The 23,902-nt window shown below is 35.5% G+C and overlaps 1 protein-coding gene across 1 annotated transcript in view; it reads left to right on the forward strand.

Moving 5' to 3' along the window:
* The window catches only part of CWC27 (CWC27 spliceosome associated protein homolog), a 238,280-nt gene that overhangs the window by 175,185 nt on the left and 39,193 nt on the right, over positions 1-23,902 (forward strand). Inside the window, exons 12-13 of the mRNA XM_003785866.2 lie at positions 12,587-12,696; positions 18,863-18,966. Coding sequence (XP_003785914.1) covers positions 12,587-12,696; positions 18,863-18,966 — 214 coding nt within the window. The remainder of the gene's footprint in view (positions 1-12,586; positions 12,697-18,862; positions 18,967-23,902) is intronic.

A 23,902-nucleotide genomic window follows, 5' to 3' on the forward strand; every position in this document is an offset into this window, starting at 1 on the left:
AGTCTAAGAGCTAGCTTATGATTCACAACATTACCACTAAAATTGGATCAGGGTGACCCCCATCCAATTCACCCTCCAAACCCAGGCTCCAGAAAGCCCATTCGGACACATGTTGCCTTCAGATGAAGCAAGGTTCCATGAAGTAATTTCCTACTTTTGCTCCATTTCAAAATTTAGTTTATTAGAAATGTCATTAAAGATGGGGATTGGGGAAGAGGAGTGAAATCTGAACTAGAATTTGTATACCTATAGTAAAGAACATGGTCTAGCCAGGTAAAAGAATTCTGGAACAGTGAAACAGTCAGAAATAACGAGACGTGGTGCTTTCAAATAGTTGGACATGTTTTTACATCTCGCTTAGAATATTCTGATAGCTATGAAAAAGTCATTTTATCAGGATATTTTCTGAAGTTCCTTCCTAAAACTATTAGGGAAAAATCCCAGTAAGAGTTTGGGAATTTAGGATTGTCTCTGTCTCTCTCTCTTTCCACCACCCTCCCTCCTCCCTCTTTGTCTCTCCTCCCTCTCTCTCTCCCTTCTTCTCTCTCTCTTTCTCTCCACCCTTCTATCCTACCTCCCACCCCTGCCTTGTGCTCATTCACTCACCGAACTACTGAGGAACGGCATTGTTCATTGATTAAGAGACTGTGGGTATCAGGAAACTTGGAACTTTACCCCTTATTTTATCAACTAACTCAAACTAATACTATAGTAAGAAAATAACCCTCCAAACTTTCTTAGAAATGAGTTAAAACAACATAACAATCTAGGGTGGTTCAACATATTTCATTTAGTTTTATAAAATGCTCACAATGTAAATGATTTCTTTGAAGCATAGACCAGAAAGATAAATTGTAGCCACTCACTGCTAACCAAGTAAAATTCTCTTAATCTAGCATTCAGCGACTTTCATGGTCAGATTTTTCTGTTATTTTTTTTAATTTCTTGTCTTATTTACCCATTTATCATTTTCAAATAACAATTTTCCTTTACCTCATGTGCATCCCGCACTGTGTTGTATCTTCATGCTGTGTTTACTCTGTCTCTCCTACCTGCTCTGGCTAAATCTTATTTCTCCTTTAAGGGCCCATTTCACTGCCACTTCCTCCACTTGTGTTCCCTCTCCTGCCTCTGCATGAATTTCCTAAATAATTTATCAGAACCTCTCTTACATGATTTCTACCACTACACAGTAAAGGTGCATTTCTTACCCCTTGGCCAGCGTAGACGCTCCTAACGTCAGTTACTATCCCTATTTCCCTCACTCTCATATAGAAAGTCATAAAAACAGTATAACCGTTTGCAGTATTGGAGACTAGAAAAAGTATGGGCTTTGAAGTCCGACCACCCTCATTTTAAATCTTTGTTCTATCATTTATTAGCCATATAACCTGGGTCAAGAGACTTAATCTCTCTGGACCTCTGTTTCCTCATGCACAAAATAGGGATAATAATCTTGCTTCTGTGGTTACAGAATTAAGTGAGAAAAACATACACAGCATTCTTAGCTTATACCTGAGACATGCTAGGTCACACAAAATGGTGATGAAGCTGTTAGAGGTGGTCATGCTTATATTTTAGAAGCTTCTTTATTGTTCTACTTTCTTTTATCAGAGTTACAAAGGATACTCTGCCATACCATGCATACCGGTATTTTAAGGACTATTTTGAAAAGATCTGTAGACTCTTATAACTAGCTGGAGAAAATTACCTCGTGAAATTATTACAAAACAATAGAATCCTCCTCTAAATAGTGTTAGAAACACAGATATTCTATAGTACTAAGGTAATCAAAGCATTAGGCAATATGAGGGAGATCTTTCTTTAGTCTCCTCCCTGATTAGTTTTATGAAATCTTTTTATCTTAAAAAATTTTGTGATTTTTCCTTCTTACTGCTACAATGCAGGGTACATAATGTATAGTTCCCACATGCAGAATCACAGGGCAACAGGAGTATGTTGTCAAAATGGCCATCAAACTACAAGAATTGTGGGTCGCGCCATCTGGAGAAGTACAAGTGTGCTTTGAGGAACCTGAGGGCAACATCAGTCAACCTGTGTGCTAGTCCAGGGGTCCAGGGGAGGGAAAGGAGGTAAATTTGAAGGAGAGCAACAGATTACAGCTGATAGGTAGAGAGCAGAGGCCTCAGACGGAAAGCCATTCAGGGCCCTCAATAATTCTCAGTAATCAATTAGCAGTTGTTTCTCTTGATCATTATCTGATCAAGATAAAAAACTACTTATCAGATGGTCTACCTGAGAGAGTTTGTCTGATACATTTACAGAATAAACCCACCGTTTAATTTAAAAAGTTAATTAAAAATAAGCCAAATTTCAATTATTTTAATGTTTTATGTTCAGAACCTGTTTTAACTGATCTAAATCTTTGTTCTATCTTTTCTTTATCTCTTAATAGTTTAGGTAAGATTACTTAAATTTGTTTGAATTGATTTTTATAATAGTATAATACTTTGTGGTAGCCTAAATTATATGCTATTCTGGGTATAAGTTACTTCCAGTATGACTGCTATTGGAATTATAAACTCAATAAAGCAATGTATTCCTGAAAAGATAAGACAAATTTTTATATTTGGGTAGGAGTGAGGCCTCAAAACAGGTCTTTAAAATTTTCTAACATCTTAAGGAAAAATAACAAAAGTAAAAATTAAGAAAATTTCTAATCAGAGGGTTAAAACTATAGTAAGGATACATTCCATTTCATAAATGGTCACACTATACTATAAATGCATATATTTCCAGAATGATGATTAGATTGTAATGAAACCTATCTGCAGTGAGCATGCACTCACAACACTGAAAAGCACACGTGGTAGTGAGAGAGGAAGCAATATTTGCTTGCCAGAAAATCTGGTTTCTCTTATTCCCAGTTTAACACAATCATTTAACCTCTCTGAACCTCTTTTTTTTTTTTAATCTGTAAAATGAACAAGTTGCTGATGCCTAAGAACTTCATAGCACCAATATTTTACGTTGTCATTCTGGACATACTCCTTTTATGCAAAATTTAAAAATCAAGATTAAGGGACAGGTATAATAGCTCATGTCTGTAATCCCAGCACTTTGGGAGGCCTAGTTAGGAAGACTACTTGAAGCCAGGAGTTGGTGACCAGTCTGAGCAACATAGCAAGATTTTGTTTCTGCAAAATATAAAAAATTAGCTGAGCGTGGTGGTGCACTCCTGTACCCTAGTTATTCAAGAGTCTGAGGCAGGAGGATGGCTTGAACTTAGGAGGTCAAGGTTGAGGCGAGCTATGATCATGCCACTGCTTTCCAGCCTGGGGACAGAGGAAAACCCCATCTCTAAAATCTTTTTTAAAGATTAAGCATCTAATATAATGTAAATATATAAGACTCGTAGATATGATCTCTCCAATATTAACAAGATGTGCCTTTCTGGAATGTCTAACAGAAAAATATAGTTGAAAATTAATATTTTTATTGTTTATATTCCGAAATAGATCCAATGTGAAAATATTGGTAAATTTTAACTTTGCATTTTATTCCCTGAAACAACTTATTACCTGAATATTTCTCAAATTAAATAATAGAAAAACATAGAGGAAAACATTCTGTATTATTTTATTTTGAAAATTGTTTTAAGCCTGGTTATAACATGAAGCCATGAGTCTAAAATGAGCTATAGAGAACAAAAAATTAGTGCTTTCATCTAAATTAGGATGAATTACACTTAATCAATGTTCAGTGGTGAGGTATACCTTACTGCTATATTTCTAGCCCCTAAATTATGTAACTACTTTGACTAATTTAAATGAAACTGTAGAGGTCTATTGACCACCAGATGGAGCCAGGATTGTTCTATTTGTAGCATAAAAATGTCCAGAAAACGAAAATTTGTTTAACAGAATAAATAAATGGTAGATTATAAATGGTAGTTCATAGTACATAAAAAATAAACTTTAGCATCTTTAGTTAGGATAGGATTACTTTGTCAGATGACATTCGATTTAGCAATCGAGGCACAGTCAGCATCTTAGAATTCTGTACAGTTCTCAGTCCATCTGTTCAAAATCGTCTGGAGTTTTGCTAAGGATAGAATATAGTTAAATGTGGGGCAGAAGCAAATAGTGTAAGAAACAGGATTCAAACTGTGTCAAGAGAGAAAGTTACATTAGTTATTTGATCTGGGATCAATTAAATAAAGATTAAAAGCCCTAAAATTTTATTCAACTATTTACTTAACATTTTCAGAGCCAAACTGATTTTGTAATCTAGTTCTTTGATTAGAAAATGTAAATTTTCTCTTCGTTATTTTGAATTTAGTTTCTATCACCAAAGAAATGGCATCTGACATTGAATATTAAGAGATTATCAAGGCAAATGTATTTAGGAGGATCTGAATTACATGCCTATGTTTTCATTATCATGGCTAGAAAACATAAAAAGAATATAGTTTGGTAAATACTGAGAAAATAAACTGATTCATTAAAGTTTTTTAATTAACTATTCAATAATATACATAATATATTTAAGAACATCTCAATTGAGGTATCCCCTTTCTCCACATCTTCACCATCATCTGTTATTGGTTCCTTTTTGATAAAAGCCATTCTTGCTGTGATGAGGTGATATCTCTTTGTGGTTTTGATTTTCATTTCCCTGATTATTAGTGATATCGAGCATTTTTTTTATAAACCTGTTGGCCCTTTCTGTGTCTTCTTTTAAGAAATGTCTATTCAGACCTTTTGTCCATTTTCTAGTCCGATGATTAATTTTTTGCTATTGAATTGCTTGAGTTGGTTATTCATCCCTTGTCAGGTGGATAGTTTACAAATATTTTCTCCCATTGTCTTCGCTTTGTTGTTTCCTTTGATGTGCAGAAGCTTTTTATCTTGATATAATCCCATTTGTCTATTTTTGCTTTAATTACTTGTCCTTTTGAAGTTTTACACAAAAAAAATCTTAGCCCAGACAAATGTCGTAGAGCATTTCCCCAGGGTTTTTTTCTAGTGGTATCGTAGTTTCAGGTCTTAGATTTAAGTCTTTAATCCATTTTGACTTGAAAAGTTTTACTCTTCTGCATATAGTTATCTAATTTTTCCAGCACCATTTATTAGAGAGACTGTCCTTTCTGCATTGTATGTTCTTGGCACCATTGGTATGTTGAGTTGGCTTTAGACATGTCCTCTGCGTCCTCTGCTCTGTTCCATTGGTATTTGTGTGTCTTTATGCCAGTACCATGTTGATTTGGTTACAGATACCAATGGAACAGAGTAAAGGACAGTCTCTTTAATAAACGGTCCCTGCTTTACAGCACATTTTGAAGTCAAGTAATATGATGCCTCCAGCTTCATATGATGCCTTATTGTTGCTCAGGATTGCTTTGGAGTATTCAGAGTCTTTTTGTGGTTCTCTATAAATTTTGAGATTTTTTTTTAATTTCTTTGTTAAACATTATTAGTATTTTGATAAGAGATTGCATTGAATCTATAAATTATTTTGGGTAATATTATCACTTTAACGTCAATTCTTCCAATCCATGAGCATGGAATATCTCTCTATTTTGTGTGTATGTATCCACTCCATTTTCTTTTATCAATGTTTCATCATTTCGTTTGCATAAAATTTTTATTTCTTTGGTTATATTGATTTCGTAGGTATTTTATATTCTTTATAGCTATTGTAAATGGAATTGCTTTATTTCTTTTTCACATTATTCACTATTGGCATATATAAGTGCTACTCATTTTTGTATGTGCATTTTGTACCCTGCCACTTTATTGAATTCACTTATCAGTTCTAACAATTTTGTACTGGAGTCTTTATGTTTTTCTAGGTATAAGATCTTATCATCAACAAACAGTTCATTTGACTTCCTCTTTTCCAATTACATCATTTATTCCTCTTACCTAATTGCTTTGTCTAGGACTTCTAGTGTTACGCTGAATAAAAGTGGTAAAGTGGGCATCCTTGTCTTGTTCCAGATTTTAGAGGAAAGGCCTTTAATTTTTTCCCATTCAGTATGACGCTAGCTGTGGGTTTGTCATATATGGCTTTTATTATAAGAGGTATGTTCCTTCTGTACCTAGGTTGATGAAGGTTTTTATCATAAAGAAATATGGGGCATTTCTTAAGAATGATTTTGACCATTAACCTGGCTTTTAGGGAAGTTTGTTTACTGGTGTGTTTACTGAGTCTTGATGTGAGATTAATTACATTGCACATATCTTCTTTTTCATATTACCATGATATTTCAATGGAAGAGAGGTATTGCTATAGAGGTTTTTTTTATTCCATAAAAACTACTTGGTTCAGCACCTATAGTTCAGTGGTTTGGACACTGGCCACATACACCAGGGCTGGCAGGTTCAAACCCAACCCAGGCCTGCTAAACAAGAATGACAACAAAAATGAAAAAATAGCCGGGCATTGTGGTGGACGCCTGTAGTCCCAGCTACTTGGAAGGCTGAGGCAAGAGAATTGCTTAAGCCCAAGAGTTGGAGGTTACTGGGAGCTATGATGCAACAGCACTCTATCAAGGGTGACAAAGTGAGACTTTGTCTCAAAAGAAAGAAAGAAAGAAAGAAAACTACTTATTCTTTGTTTTTATTATTTCATTGTTATTTCTTCTACAGTGAATGTCAGCCAAACATTGTTTCAAATGTTCCTATTTCTGAAGTACTCATCCTGGAATAGTTACAAAAATGAAAACAAATAACTACTCCCCACTCCCACCACATTACCAGCACTACATGACGGCTGGAATCAAAAAGACAGTATTAGAGACCTCAACAACAATGGCAGAGTAATTCAGTAAAATTTTGTTAGATTTAATATTGTTAAGATTATAATTTTCTTTAATTTACAGATTTTGAAAGTGGAGCTACTTTTGAAATCCTAGCTGACTTTTTGAAGAAATTGTCAAGCTAATTTTAAAATGTATATGGAAAGGCAAAGAAACAAAAATCATCAACATAACACAAAGTTAGAGGGCTTACACTAACTGATTTCAAGACTACCGTAAACTTGCAGTAATCAAGGCAATGTACTAGTGGCATAAGATAGAGATTAAAGGAACAGAAGAGGGTATTCAGAAATAGATGTACATATATAGTTAGTTTATATTCAAGAAAGGTGCCAAGGTGGTTCACAAGGGAAAAGAAAGCCTTTTGTTGTTTTTTTTTTTAACAAATAATGCTGAAACAATTGATATCAGTATGGGAAAAAAATAATCTCACCCCTTACCTTACATTATACACAAAAATTAACTCAAAATAAATCATGTACCTAAGCAAAAGAGCTCAAATTTTATACTTTTAAAACAGTGGATAAAAAAAATTGTATTTCAGAATATTAGGGAGTGCACACATTTTGTTTATATATGGTGTGGCCACACAGTTCATGTACAATTTAAAATAGTGTGACAAACTTTATGGCCACCCTATACTTTGTTTTTGTACAGATTAGGTCAAAGTTATAAGTGTGCTCTTCAGCTAGAAAGTGGGTTCTGTACCAAATAAGTGTGCATTTACCCATCCCCTCCTGCCTACTCCCCCTCGCTTGATTTTCATTGAGATGTACTTCTTTACATACACGTAAGTGTTGATTGATTAGATCCAATTGGATATTAAGTACATGTGTTTGTTTCTCTATTCATATGACGTTTCACTTAGAAGAATAGTTTCCATTTCCATCAGATTGTCACAAAAATTTAGGTCACCACTTTTTATGGCTTAGTAGTAATCCATGGTAAGCATATACCACATTTTATTAATGCATTCATGTCTTGGTGGGCACTTGGGCTGTTCACACATCTTTGAGATTGTGAATTGTGCTGCCATAAAGTGTCAAGTGCAGTTGTCCTTTTTATAAAGTGATCTTTTTTCCTTTGGGTATTTACCCAGCAGTAGGACTGCTAGATCAAATGATAGGCCTACTTTAAGTTCTTTGAGGTGTTTCCATGCAACTTTCCATAGTGGTTGTACTAGTTTGCAGCCCCACCAACAATGTATAAGTGTTCCTCTCTCTTCACATCCAAACCAGCACTTGTTGTTTGGGAACTTTTGGTAAGAGCCATTCTCATTGGAGTGAAGTCATTGTGGTTTTTATTTGCATTTCCCTAATAATTAGAGATGCTGAGCATTTTTTTCATGTGTTTCTTGGCCATTGAACTATCTTCCTTTGAAAAGTTTCTGTTCATGTCTTTTGCCCATTTTTGGTTGGGTCATTTGAATTTTTTTTTTCATGCTGATTTACTTGAGTTCTTTGTAGATTGTGGTTATCAGCCCTTTATCAGATATACAGCATGCAAATATTTTCTTCATTCTGTGGGCTATTTACTCTATTGATTATGTCATGCAGAAACTTTTAATTTGATCAGGTTTCACTTGCTTTTTCTTGTTGTTGTTGTTGTTGTTGTTGTTGTTGTTGTTGCCATAATTGCTTTTGTGGTCTTCTTAAAATCTTTCCCAGGGCCAGTATCTGTAAGAATTTTTCCAACATTTTCTTCTAGAATTATTATATTTCATGCCTTAGGTTTAAGTCTTTCATCCATCATGAATTAATTTTTGTGAGTAATGAGAGGTACAGATCCTATTAGTCTTTTACATGTGGCTATCCAGTTTTCCCAGCACCATTTATTGAATAGGGATTCCTTTCTTCAGTGTATGTCTTTATTTTCTTTGTTAAGAATCAGATGGGAATATAAGGATAACTTTTGTGGCCTCAAGGCAAGCAAAGTTTTCTTGATAAGACACAAAAAGTGTGATATATGAAATTAAAAAGTGCCAAGATGCTATTTATCAGAATTTAATTTTTGCTTGTTTTGTTTTGTGACAGAATCTCATGCTGTCACCTGGGTAGAGGGCTGTGGCATTCTAGCTCACAGCCACCGCCAACTTAGGCTCAAGCGATCTTCTTGCCTCCATTTTTCTATTTTCAGTAGAGACGGGGGTCTTGCTTTTTCTCAGGCTGTTCTTGAACTCGTGAGCTCAAGCAATCCACCCACTTCAGCCTCCCAGATGCTAGAATTACAGGCATGACCCAGCACACCTGGCCTAATTTTTGCTCTTTGAAAAACACAGCTAAGAAAATGAAAAGATAAATTACAGACTGAGAAAGCAATTTTAAAGAATATATATCTAGCAAAGTGCTTGTATCCAGAATATATAAAAACTCTTAACAATTCATTAATATAAGGCAAAAGGTGTAATGGATGGAAGATTTGAACAATTGATAAAAGAGGATATGTGAATGGCCAATAAGGACATAAAAAGCTTAATATCATTTGTCTCAGAAAAATGAGATCTGAGACCACAAGATACCATTTCACACCCTGTAGAAGAGCTAAAGTTAAATGACAATACCAGATATTTTTGGGTATGTGGGACAACTCAAACTCATCACTACTAATAGGAATTAGATAGCTGAAATAGTGCGACCACTTTGTAAAACAGTTGACAGTATCTTATAAAGATAAGCATACAGTTTCCATGGGACCAGGCAATCCCACTCCTGAGCATTTACCCAACACCCAAGAGAAATGAAAAACACATGTTCACAAACAAATTTGTGTGTGAATGTTTATAGAAGCATTATCTATAGTAGCCAAAAACTGGAAGCAACTCAAGTGTCCATCACCTGGTGAAAGAATAAACAAATGAGAGTATGTTCACACTATGAAATGCTACTTGGTTATGTAAAGGAATTCCCAGCAACATGGATGAACCTCAAAAACATCTCTAAGTGAAAGAAATCAAACATAAGAGACTACATACTGTATGTTTCCACTTGTCTGAGTTTCTAGTAAGGCAAAACTATAGTTAGACAGATGGCTGCTGTCCGGTGCCAGAAGAGGGAAATCAACTAAAGGGGCATTTGGATATTTTTTAGGGTTATGGAGCTGTTCCGTATCTTGATTGCAGTAGAAGTTACATACTGTATTCAATACCAAAAGTCATCAAATTATATACCCCAAAGTAGTGAATTTTACTATGTAAAGTTGTTTTTAAAAATTCTGTCATTATCATTCAGTTTCCTAAATAAGGTGACTACTTTTTCTAAGTTACTAAAAGGCCTTTTAATATTACAAATAATATAGCTATAGAATTTACTTGCTTCACCATATAGTTAAACTTGCCTATCTTTAATGTTTTAAATTGATTTTTAAGGCTTCTTTTTGGCACAGTTTTTTTTTTTTTAATTTTCTGCTTCACACACATTTCTAAAACATGAAATCAAGTGGTTTGTCCTTGCTTAAAGGGACCGTATTTAGGAAGATGCAGGTGAAACACATCAAAACACATCTATGGACCTAACATAATTGATGCTATTACAAAAGAAAAAATAAGTAAATAAATACATCTATGGATATGTGTCATAATTTTCCTTAGGCTTTTGCAAATTTCTGCCATAGGAAAATGACAGAAAACAAAAATTATTGACTCACCAAATTCTGTGAATCAGGATATTCTAGGTACATGGCAAGCACAGCTATAACTGTGTGAGGCTAAGGAGCAGGTGGGAGCCACATTGGCCTACTGCCTTCTTATTTTCCCCTTCCCTTGTTTCATTCATTTATTTGACTATTCATTGAGCGTAATACTTAACACTTGCCAAGCATTGTCCTAAGTGCCAGGGAAATATGACTTCTCCTCAAGGAGTTTAATGTCTAGTGTTAAAGAAAAATAAAAAGTATGATAACTATTAAAAGGTGCCCTAAAAGCTCAAAGGGGATGCATCCAACCTAGACTTCAAGAATGGAATCAGAAGAGGCTCCCCAAAGGACATGCTGACCAAGCTGAGATGTAAAGGATGAGTAGGCAATAAGCAAGAAAATGGGGAATGGAAAGTGTTTTTAGTATTCCTGAAAGAAGGAGCAGCATGGCTAAGGCACGGTGAGTTCAAAGGGTAATAGTTATGAGCCTCTGCAAGGTGGTGTGGCAAAGGAGTTGTGAGAGAACTGCGTCATTTTAGGGTGCTTGGTCCCAGGACACTGCCCATGCAACTACTATAGAGTAAGAAGGAGAGAAAGATTCAAAGATGCAAAGCAACAGAAAAATATGAAAGTAAATTTTTAAGCCTATTGTAAAAATCACTTTATATATACTGTTATGATAACATACTCTCTTCACTAGCGTTTACGAAGCAGCTGGGCCTCAGATCTTATTCTATATTTAATGGTTTCTTTTTTACTAATGTGCTCAGTTTTTACCATTTATTGCTGTCACTATTGAAAGAAGAGCTGGATATACTTTAAAAGAGTGCATATAAAATTGTTTATAAAATTGATTATTCCTTTCAAGTTCCACCAAAATCACATTAGGTAACCACAAAGAGACAAGTTGTTTCTTAGTTCACACAATTTCTTAAACTAGAAAATCTCTTGAACAAAATGGCTAATTATTACTATATTGCACATTCTTAATTTTCTTCAACAAAGTAACAAAGAGGCAAGGGGCAAACTAAGGGTTGAGTAAAAACAGGTTCTCGACATTCTTGTTTATTATGTCTGGCTCATCATTTGTCTGCTAGCCAAAGACAAGAAGAAATAGGGGTTTTTTTAGTCACAAATTTTTGTTAATATTTGTATCTGTAAGATGTTATAAAATGTTAATACTTGGGGGTTTTATTGAGGCAAAACTCATGTTTTATGAACCCAGATGTTAACTGATCTTCCCATGGATTTATTGCAAAATCAAACCAGAGATTTGTTGCGGTTTTTTTGGGGGGGTTGCAGTTTGTCCAGGCCGGGCCGGGTTCGAACCCGCCACCCTTGGCCAGCGTCCTACTCACTGAACCACAGGCGCATTTGTTTTCTAATTTAGTAAAAATTATTTTTGTTTATTTCTGGTAACTATCCTGAATTATCTGTTAGATATGTTTATCTTCTGTGGTATCATTGACCTGATGTGTATTATTGTCACTGGGAAACAAAAGTGGCAGGTAATAGAAATATCCACAAATATTTGAAAGATTGTATCTTAAAAGGCAAGTGAACAAAGTAAAATGGTATTGCTGAATTTGGAAGAAATCTTAATTATTTTAAAAGATAAGTGATTTTATAGTCAACTTACAAAGTACACGTGAGAACCATTATAATGTGCAGCGTAGAATAAAGATGTTTACAAAATTTGTTGATAAATTAACATTGGTCACTTTCTAACTTAGGAAATAGTTGTGGAGCTAGTGGACCTCATTGGTTTTGTTTTCAAATTAAATAAAGGAGGCTCGGCGCCTATAGCTCAACCGGCTAAGGCGCCAGCCAGGTACACCTAAGCTGGAGGGTTCGAATCCCCAGCCCGGACCCACCAAAACAACAATGATGGCTGCAACCAAAAAATAGCCGGGCGTTGTGGCAGGCGCCTGTGGTCCCAGCTACTTGGGAGGCAGAGGCAAGAGACTCGCTTGAGCCCAGGAGTTGGAGGTTGCTGTGACGCAAGGGCACTCTACTGAGGGTAGCATAGTGAGATTCTGTCTCAAAAAAAAAACAAATTAAATAAAGGAAAACCAAGCCTTCTGACCCCCTCTTCAGTGACAGCATATACATTAATATGAATCCACAGAAATTTTTTACTACTTATTCTAAGAATATTCTATTATTCTTCAGAGAAAGAAGCAAGTCCAGATGGTGCTCTTGCAGAATACAGACGAGAAAAGCAAAAGTATGAAGCTTTGAGGAAGCAACAGACAAAGAAAGGAACTTCCCGGGAAGACCAGGTAACTTCAAAATCCAAAATCTACAGATAATTCATGGGCTTTTAATTGTTTTCAAGTGTTGCTTAATGAAGCCAAACTTGATTATGTATCAGAGGAAGCACAGCCACTGAAAAATGAAAAAGTAGGCGGCAGGACACAGTGGCTCCACACCTCTAATCCCAACACTCTGGGAGGCCTAGGTGAAAGGATTGCTTGAGGCCAGGAGTTTGAGACCAGCCTGGGCAACATATTGAGACCCAGTCTCTACAGAAAAGAGAAAATTTAGCTGGGCATGGTGGCACACACCAGTAGTCCCTGCTATTTCAGGAGCTTGGGGCAGGAGGATCACTTTGAACCTAACACTTTGAGGTTGCATTGAGCTACGATGATGCTCCTGCCCCCTAGCCTGGATAACAAAGTAAGACCTTATCTCAAAAAAAGTAAAAATAAAAAAGTAAAGAGGGTAAATTTATATAGGCTGCTAAGGACTTTGGCCACTTGTGTAAAGGTCCAAATTTTAGAGTTCTTTCTATACATTGTAGGTGAAAATGCCTGAAACTTTCAAGTTTCAGCCTGATGCTACCATAGCAAACACAAGAAACTTATCAACCCACATATCCTCAGAAACTCAGGTAGAACCTCAAAGTGAATATTATGAAAAGGAGAAGTGGTGATTATAAATGATGAGAAAGTCTCTTCCAGACCATCATCTCACATGCCAACTAGCCAGTTTAGCATGAAATTGTACACTGCCTAGAAATAAGGCATTTAATCTACTAGTTGATTTCCTTTATAAATAAAATTTTGATTTAGGTAATAATACTTTAGGTAATAATATAAGGAAATTGTAATGTAATATTACCTGAATCTTCAGGTAAAAATAAAGGAAATTGTGAGATATCAAAAATGAAAAGAGATAGGAAACTAACTCAACAATTTGAAAAAATGTCCAATGTCCTCAGCCCTACTATGAAACCAATTTATAGCTTTCATATGAAAGCTATAACCCAATTATAGCCTGAGAAGGAGGGGAGGGGAGAGAATAGGCGGAGGGAGAGTAATTGGTGGGACCACACCTACAGTGCATCTTACAAGGGTACATGTGGGCTCGGCGCCTGTGGCTCAAGCGGCTAAGGCGCCAGCCACGTACACCTAAGGTGGCGGGTTCAAATCCCCAGCCCGGGCCTGCCAAACAACAGTGATGGCTGCAACCAAAAAATGGCCAGGCGTTGTGGTGGGCGCCTGTAGTCCCAGCTACTTGGGAGGCTGAGGCAGGAGACTCACTTGAGCCCAGGAGTTGGAGGTTGCTGTGAGCATGATGCCATGGCACTCTACCCAGGGGGGATAGCTTGAGGCTCCGTCTCAAAAAATAAAAAAATAAAAAATAAAAGGGTACATGTGAAATTTACTAAGTGTAGAATATAAATGTCTTAACACAATAATTAAGAAAATGCCGTGAAGGCTATGTTAAGCAGTTTGATGAAAATATTTCAAATTGTATATAAAACCAGCACACTATACCCCATGACTGCATTAATGTACACAGCTATCATTTAATTTAAAAAAAAAAAAAAAAACAATTTGTGAGTTAGCCTTATACACCATGCAGTGCTTGGCACTTGATAAAACAGTCTCTTCAGCAGCCTTTTATGTTGAAAAGCTAGGGGGCAGACTGAAATCATTTATTTTTTGTGCTGACCTGTATATTTGAGGACATGCCATTTTAGGTGTATAAATAAAATGGACAAAATAAAAGTAAATTTAAAAACCCAAGCCTATTTGGTTAAATTATCTAATCAAGAATTGTATTGTATAAATGTCTCTAAATTACCAGTGGGAAGATCATCATTCACCAGTTCTTAGCATGAAAATAATCACAGAGAAAATTCAACAAGAAGTCAGGTATAAGACATTATAGTCATGGAGAGCTAACTTACTTGTAATTTTCAATAGAATTAGCATATCAAATGAAATTAAGAAAAATGATTATTATTAACTTGTTTTCACAGAGTCACAAAGTCTTCTGAGTAGCCATGGTAGTGATTAGGCTACCAAAGATGCTAAGGATCACTCTTGCTCATGTATTTCTTTTTTTTCTCCCTTGTAGCAAATAATTGTTAAGAACCTACAATGTACTAATCACCATATTTGCTAATCAACACATCGATACATTCCTGCCCTCTCTGAGCTATCAGGGAAAAGAGCTAGTTAAATAAGTAATAACAACGAAAGGGACTGAGTGCTATGAAAGGGTAGGAATAGGGAACTATGTACATGTTCAACAGTAGATCCTAACGTGGCCTAAGAATCTGGGAAATCATAAGAAAATGATTTGTCAGCTGATCTTTGAAGACGAAATAGAACAAAACCTGGTGGAGGCAGGTGGTGGCTGGACAAAAGGAACAGTACATATATGAGAAGTCTTTGACCTCTTTGCAAAGAACTCAAAAGGTGTTAAATATGACCATAACATAAACTAAGTGAAGGGAAAAGATGAAACTGAAGACGCAGGCGGAGTTAGTTCAAGCAAAGTTAAGTAGTCTAGATTTACCCTAAGGGTAATAGGGAACCACTGACAAAAGGGAGAGATATGATCTTGTTGCATTTGGAGAAGATCCTTCCAACCTAGCTGTAGTGTGGAGAGTTGCCTGGATGCAGGGAGGACTGGAGACATAGAGGCCCGCAGGAAGACTCTTTGTGTAGGTACACATGAACAGAGTCTGCCAAGGCCAGGTTCCTTCAGAACAGCTTTACCATACTGGGAAGGCTCTCACTGAGCCGAAAATCCCTGCTATAAATGGTTGGTCTCTTGTTCCTTTAACAAAGACCAGAAAACTGAGTAACTCCCTGTACGTGCCAAACAAATGCCTCCATGCAGATCCTATCAGCCTCGCACTGTCATGTGCCCCATTATTTTTGTGTTATTTTTTTTCTTTCTGCCCATTGTCTTCTTTCTCCTTTAGAATGTCGGGTTCAAACCCAACCCCAGCCAAAAAAAATAGAATAGACCTAGAGAAAGTCCAATCTTGAATGTAGAAGAGGCTAAGAAAGGCCAAGAGGATATTTTTTGTTTGCCATTGTCCCCCTCTTTGAGCAAATGCCAATGGCTGATTAATTGGCTCTAAAAACTACCTTGCCATTCTTAGCTCAAGGACAAAGATCTGGGAGAGCTAATGTAATTTTCTAGGAAGTTTTTCCATCTCATGCCACTAGGAAATCTTTTCTGTTTTAATTTTTCTTTATACTCTTAGAAAAGACATTTTTTTTAATTAAATCATAGCTGTGTATATTATGCAGTCATGGGTACAGTGTGGTGTTTTCATATACAATTTGAAATATTTTCATCAAACTGATTAACATAACCTTCATGTCATTTTCTTACTTATTGTGTTAAGACATTTATATTCTACTTTTCCTTTATTAGGTATATATCCAGAAGACCAAAAATCACATTACAACAAAGATACTTGTATCAGAATGTTTATTGCAGCCCAATTCATAATTGCTAGGTCATGGAAAAAGCCTAAGTGTCCATCAACCCACGAATGGATCAATAAATTGTGGTATATGTACACCATGGAATACTGTGCAGCCATAAAGAAAGATGAAGACTTTACCTCCTTCATGTTTACATGGACGGAGGTGGAAAATGTTCTTCTTAGCAAAGTATCTCAAGAATAGAAGAAAAGACATTTTAAAATGTTCAAAAGTCTGTCACTAACTATTGATAGAATTTATTTCTAAGCTGTAGATTAGGTAGATAGATATAGGAATATGCATATGGAGATATATATTTATATACCATAGAAGTAGTAAACACATAATACACACATAAACAGCATATACACAGGGCGGTGCCTGTGGCTTAGTGAGTAGGTTGCCAGCCCCATATACCGAGGGTGGCAGGTTCAAACCTGGCCCTGGCCAAACTGCAACAAAAAAATAGCCGGGCGTTGTGGCGGGCACCTGTGGTCCCAGCTACTCAGGAGGCTGAGGTAAGAGAATTGCCTAAGCCCAAGAGCTGGAGGTTGCTGTGAGCTGTGATGCCACAGCACACTACCTAGGGTGACAAAGTGAGACTCTGTCTCTAGAAAAAAAAAAGCCATATACACATAAAAAGCCTCAAAGGATATATACCAAAATGTTTAGCAATGATTATCTTAAGAGGTAGGATAATAGTTGTTATATATTGGACAATAGAAGCTAAGCAAACAACTATTTCATATATATATATAGTTGTTGTTGTTTTTAAATAGAGACAGAGTCTCACTTTATCGCCCCTCAGTAGAGGGCTATGGTGTCACAGCTCACAGCAACCTCCAGCTCCTGGGCTTAGGCGATTCTCTTGCCTCAGCCTTCCGAGTAGCTGGGACTACAAGCACCCACCACAACACCCGGCTATTTTTTTGTTGCAGTTTGGCCAGGTCCAGGTTTGATCCTGCCACCCTCATATATGGGGCCGGCACCCTACCCACTGAGCCATAGGCATCACCCCTGTCCACTATTTTTACATAACTTTTTACGTAAACTTTTTTCTCATTATAAAGCAAATACAATAACAGTATACAAACAGTAGGGTTTTTTTTAATGAATATGGTTTAAAAACAAGGGGTGCTTTCTCTGTTAATATTGTTTGAAGAGTGTAGCTCTATAATCTCTACTTTAAAAACAAATGCTAATAAAGTATCTAAATCCTAACAGACTAGGCAGCCTTCAGAATGCCTCTGATGATATTTTATGGGAATTTATAAATTTTCTCCAAAATTCACCTCATTCAGCAACTACAGTAATTGTACATGTATATTTTCAGCTGTTGTCATGTGGGTATTAAATTTTGCCGACATATATAAGGCAATCTTCACTACCCTTTTTTTTTTTAGCAATCATTGCCTTTTTTCAAGAAGTTATTCTGACACTACTTGATTTTACTACACATAGGTTCTAGACTTCTAAAACCTACTTAATCTTTGCATGAAATGTGATCTTAATGATGTTATCTAGACAAACTCTGGAGCTTAGGAATTTATTGGGACTCTTTAATATACCTGTTATTAACATGTTGAACTATCACACATCTTTTTCCTGATGAACTATATGAGGATTTCTTATCGAATTCAAAATGTCAAAACCTTGGTTAGGCCCTTAATTTTTCAGACTGCTGGTATTTTATCCCATTATTCACAATAATGTAGTCTTTCAACCTGTAAAATGGAGAAACATTTTTCTAGTTTGTGTTCTCTGCTGAAATTTGGAGTAGACTGTTAAGGTATAGCCAAGAGACAATGTGGTTACAAAATTATAGCCACTTGTTGCTTCTTCTTGCCCTCACAGTGGGAACCAAACAATTCAAACTAATCTTCACCAACTACCTTTTCTAAAAATGTATTCAATATAATAGAGTATTTGTATTCTTCTTCTTTTACTTAACAATAGAATGCATTCTTTCAAGGTATATAATTTTTCATAGCAGTGTAATAGCATATTCATTGCTTTTTATCAAATTTATCTAATTTCTTATGATAAACACTTTACATGCTCCCATTTTTTCCATTTGTATGAATATTTCTACAGTATACATTTTGTGCATTAGCCGTTTCCTGTGTTTCAGATTATTTTTTCTAGAATATAGTCCCCAGATTGGAATTATTGAATTAGAAGGAATTATTATCTCAAAGTTTCTGATATGTATCTACAGCTTTGTAAATATATTATTCTAACTTATCCATCTTTGAATGTTAGTGTATTCATTCTACCTTCTCAATATTGATATTTTTATATTTTTGGAAATTTGTTAATGAAAAATCCTACTTGGTGGTGTTTTGTTTTTGATTCCAAATATCTTAGTAAGTTACCTCCCTGTCTATGGACATGAAAAATAAAGCTGTTAATAACCATGTGTTTTTAAAAGTTAAAGTATCTTCTACTTAAGCAAATTTGTATTCCCCAAATCCAAAAATAGTCATCTATCTCTAAGGAAAAATGTGAGTGGAAATTCAAACAGGATACTGTCAAGGCTTATTAATATAACACTGTTACAGCCCGAAGGCAGTTTTGTTATTTTTCTTCAAAATCAAACATCTACTAAGTGTTTTATATCCAAGTAGGATTTCTCTTTCTACCAAACTTGTCTCTTTTAAAGTTATATTTATCTGTATCAAAAAAATTAGCACTCTGATTGTTATTTCAGACTCTTGCTCTGCTGAACCAGTTTAAATCTAAGCTCACACAAGCAATTGCTGAAACTCCTGAAAATGACATTTCTGAAACAGAAGTAGAAGATGATGAAGGATGGTAAGAGCTTTGATTTCTTTATATTAACTATGAACATTTGTATGAATAGCAGAGATACTATTGGGATGTTTCCAATATATCATCTTTTTTTCAAACTTTGCCATCATCATGATAGGGCCTCAGCACCCTTTTCCTTCAATTCAGTTCAATATAAAGTGTGAAATAAATAAAGATACCGAGCACTTAATAAACATTTATCAATGCTTGGTGTGTTTCCACTATTGTGCTAGACAGTGAAAAATGTCTAAGAAATATATGACACTATCTTTGATCTAACCAACTATCTAACACCATATTGTAGAAAAGGTAAGACTGATGTTAAACAGCAAGAAAATAGCCTTAAAAGACAATAAATCAATAATTTTTTTTATACTTTTCCCACACACATTTTAGAACTCAGTATCCATTTCATAATCCTACTAACTTCCTCTTCAAATTTATGATCTACAGGATCCTAGCAACATGTACAAAGATAATTTTATTTTTATCTTTGGATATTTTTCAGTTTTTTTGAACACTGATAAGAAGTAAATTAGTGACATATTACGTATCCTTTGCTTAGAATTTTATCCTATACTTACTAAAAAAAACCCAAAGACAAAAAACTATGTTTTTCTTTATCACACCCCTCTGTCCTCAGGCTGACTTCACATGCAGTATATTAGGCCTTCCCACACCTAACTGCCTCCACCTCCCACTACACCCTGGCTCAGGCACATTGCTGTAAGCAAGCCAGTGTATCACCCCCTACTCATGACTCACCCTCTGGAGCCTCTGAACCATCACATGTGCCATTACCCCAACCCAGAATCATAGCTTCAGTTCTCTCTGCCAAACAGCATCTCCCTTATTTCAAAACTCTGCTCAACACTCCCATCCTCCAGGAAGCCAGTCAGCAAGATTTGTTGAGCACTCACAAATCTAGAGGGTGGAGAAAGGAGGGCTGGGATGCACATTTAAAAAGACATAAAAACGCTCATTAAGAAAACATTTAAACACGTAAGACTCTGCAACTGTATATAACTTTTCTCAAAACTGCTGAGGGAAAAACAATTTGAATGGAATGGATCCTACCCATCTAGGGCCCTGAAAGCACTTGTATATTTCTTAATTAATTTATAGTTTTCATATTACATGGGTATGATGCCAATTTCTGTAAAATTCTAGATCTCTTCTAATAGCTTCTATTATTTACATATATTTGTTTATACTTAAATCAAATGTTGCTTGAAAGCAGAAGCTAGCTTCTCCCATAGTTCTATGCCAAAGGTAAAGGCTCAGTGAGCGCTGATTGACCCATAGAGAAAAATGCACATTGCATAGAAAAACTTTGTTTTTTATATGACTGGACAGGTTTAGTTTTATTTTGGATTCCTTGAATGTCTCAAAATATCTTTCAAATGTTTTGGGTTCAGCCACCACACAAAAATGTTTTGCCAAGTCCTCTTCCCCTTATTTTTGAATCCATATGCATTTTTTAAGGAAATATGACCCATGTGTTTCTGATTCATTTACACTTAACTCATCAAGATGGTGTTTTGTAAGAGCAGTTTGATGCCCAATAAGTTTTTTTAACCTTTTTATAAGCCATTTAAGTCCTTTTTTATTGAACAGGAAAGTCACCAACAAATTCAAACCCCAGAAGTTCCATTTGAAACTCATAACCCACAAGATTCAAATTTACTTTCAACTTGGCAAGACCACTCAACTTCCCGAGGTTCTTCTTAGCCCCTTGGTTCAGTATTCTGTCATTTGAGTTCCTCGTTAGCTTCAGATGCCGATTATGTGTTTTTAAAAGTGTCATTTTTATGTGATTTGATAATATAATCAATTTTCTGTCTAACATTCTTGTTGAAAAGTTAAATAGAAAAACTTCACGAGACATAGAGAAAGAAATGACTGGTCGATGATGTTGGCTAATTCTCCATCTAAGCTAAAAATAAGTGGTGAAGAAGGCAGAGAGTAGGTGAAAGCAGCTCTTCAGGGGCTCATTTCTGCGTTCAGTTGTAGTCTCCTACATAGAACATCAGCTGTACACTTTGTACCTCCTCAAGTTTTTTTTGTTTGTTGTCTCTGATATCTAATAAAGATACCTGTAGTGTTCAAGGCACGATGTAGAATGATGTAGAATACATGGGGCCCTTATGTAATGCCTTTTCATTGCAGTATAGACCGTTGAATTTTTATAACCCGATAAGCAACAACTTCATTTCTGTTCATAAATAAGCTGGTGTAGCTTTATCAAGTCTCTGGTGATTTAGATCCCCTCTCATAAAGTATATTCTACTCAGGAAAGGAGTCTTGTATTCAAAATGATTTATAGCAAATATTATGAGTGCATGGCATGTGCATGTGTGTTATGCATAAATTACATGGTTCCCAGACCATTTTGTAGGTCACGGTTGCTGCTTTTCTAAGAAGTGAAAGTCAGCCAGTGTGCTGTACTACACTGTCAAGGTCTGTTATCTGAGGTAAAATGATTGCTTCTAAGACATTTTTATGTGTCCGCATGAGTGGCCACACATTGAGGAATCATTTTCATTTTCTGTCAAGATAGAAACCATTACCAATTTGTTATGTTTTCTTTTACTTGGCAAACTATCCTATTTGCATTGTTGGCTGAACTGCTGTATTGGCATGGTATACAACAGACGTTTGGGTACCATTCAGCAGCATTCTACTTTTTATGCAAAAAAAAAACAAAAGTGAGGGGGGAGAGAAAGAAAAGAAATATGATTCTATTGTAAACAGTGTGTATGGTGCTTGATAATTATTCCCAGATTTCGCTGACTAACAAGGCATTTAAAGAAGTTACTAGTAGATCTAAGCTGAAATGCATGATAGAAATTTTTCACTCAGGATTACTAGGATTTTTCCCTTGTTCAGATTAATACCAACAATAGTCGGTATTAATGGTACCAGATTCCAGTTTAGCAGGTACAGTACTCTTCTTGCCACTCCGCAGCATCACAGACTAATACAGCTCTAGAATCCTTCTTCAAGCGTAGATTTTATCAACCGATTAGACACATGGCAGGAGGCATCAGCCAAAGGCTTCCTATGGACCATATGGATGAAGTCCACATGCCAGTTGGGTTTGGTTAGAGAAAGCTTGGTTAGCCCCCAAAACAGTTTTGAGAGAGCTGCCCTGAAAAGGCAGTGGAGAGACTATAAAAAAAGAAAGCCACCTGCTCCTTATACAACAAAATTGGCATTTCCAAGGAGAGGAGAAAAATTAAATCTTTGAGAATAGACTTTGATCTTATGAACATTAACTATTCACTAGGATGTGCCATTGAAAAATTTTTTTCCAGATTGTTAAATCTAAGGTTAAATTAAAATTTTACAGCAAACATACATGACAAAACAAACAATATAATGGTCTGTCTGCCTTCTTCCCTCTTTCTCTTCTTTTTTCTCTCTCCTCCACCACTTTCTTCCATAGTACATGCAGTATTCGTTATTATCAAAATTTGAAAAACAATAACTGAATGATTTTCTCAAATAAGTATTTTCATGATTGTTATATAATTAAAAGATGTTCACTGTAGAAAAATCAGAACACAGACCTTTACTTCTCAAAAGTAAATAAAAGTCACCTGTGATCCCAAATGCAAAGATAAATGCTATTAATTTATGCTATTTATACTAAATATGTAAATGTATATGTTTATACATACAAATTTATATACCCTTCTAGATATTTCTATGCACATACACATTTTAAGCAGAAATGGGATTACAAAGTACTACAGTTGTATAACTTCCCTTTTCCCCTCAGCAGTATATCATGACTGCTTCTCCTTGTTATATATAATTTTATGACACTATTTTTATGTTTTATGCTGTGGCCATGTAGTATTCCATTATCCAATGAACCACAAATATACTTGAGCATGTTCTTGGATATTTAGACTCTTTCCAGTTTTTATTATAATAAACGATGGTGTAATGGATATCCTTCTATCCCTGTCATTGCCCATTTTCTGAAGATAATTTCTAAAACTGAAATTACTTACTTAGCGAGTGTGCATGTTAGGCTTCTCTTAAATATTTTCAAATGGCTCTCCTAAAATGTCATTTCAATTTATACTCCCAAGTAAATATCATTTAAGACTTGCCTCTAGGGATATCAGAATCTCAAGACTTAATTAAGGTTCTTTTCAGTGCTGTATGAAAGAGAATAATATTTTAGAAGAAAACTTCACCTTTGTAAATGTTTTAAAAATATAAATACAGTCTGATTTGTTTCTGTTTTTAATTAAACTATACAAGCTTCAAAATAGCTTCTCTTGTTAGGAGCCTTATCTCTAACTGGTCTTGTTCTTGGTTCTGAAAAACTCTAAGACAATCCTGTGAGTTAAAACTTCTGGATCTGGAATTTTTTCCATTGTTATTCCTGCTCCTTTGCTGATGTTAAAAATAAGTTTTTTAACCGTCAGTCAGACAGTTTTTTCTTCTAGAGACTGAAGTTCTAGAATCTTGACGAACCAAGACTTGGCTTGAAGAATTTGTAACACCTTCCTCTGGAGTTAGCATAGGTACAGAAACAACAGCACCAAAATAGTGAAATTTTAACAATGCACATGTTTAAAAAATTACTGACTTTTAAGCCCAATCAGGCCTCATTATAAGAAATAAACTTAACTTCATCTCATTGCTCATAGTAGCAAAGCTTTAAACACCTTTTATATATAATGCACACTGTGATTTGTGTATGGTTCGATCACATGTTAAGTGAAGGGTACAATGATAACAAATTAATATTTTAATTATAGTCCCCACTTCATTCAGATGGGACAGGGCCAGGCTTGGGTAACAGATTGGTATAGATTGACGCAAATACAGATATAAGAATGGAGATAATGAGTATAATAAAGGCCCAAGTTAACGAAATGAGATTTTCTTCATTTGTTAGTATTAGCTAGGTGGTGGA

The sequence above is a fragment of the Otolemur garnettii genome, unplaced genomic scaffold (assembly GCF_000181295.1).
Source record: "Otolemur garnettii isolate 467f Iridium unplaced genomic scaffold, OtoGar3 scaffold00017, whole genome shotgun sequence".
Taxonomy (NCBI): Eukaryota; Metazoa; Chordata; class Mammalia; order Primates; family Galagidae; genus Otolemur; species Otolemur garnettii.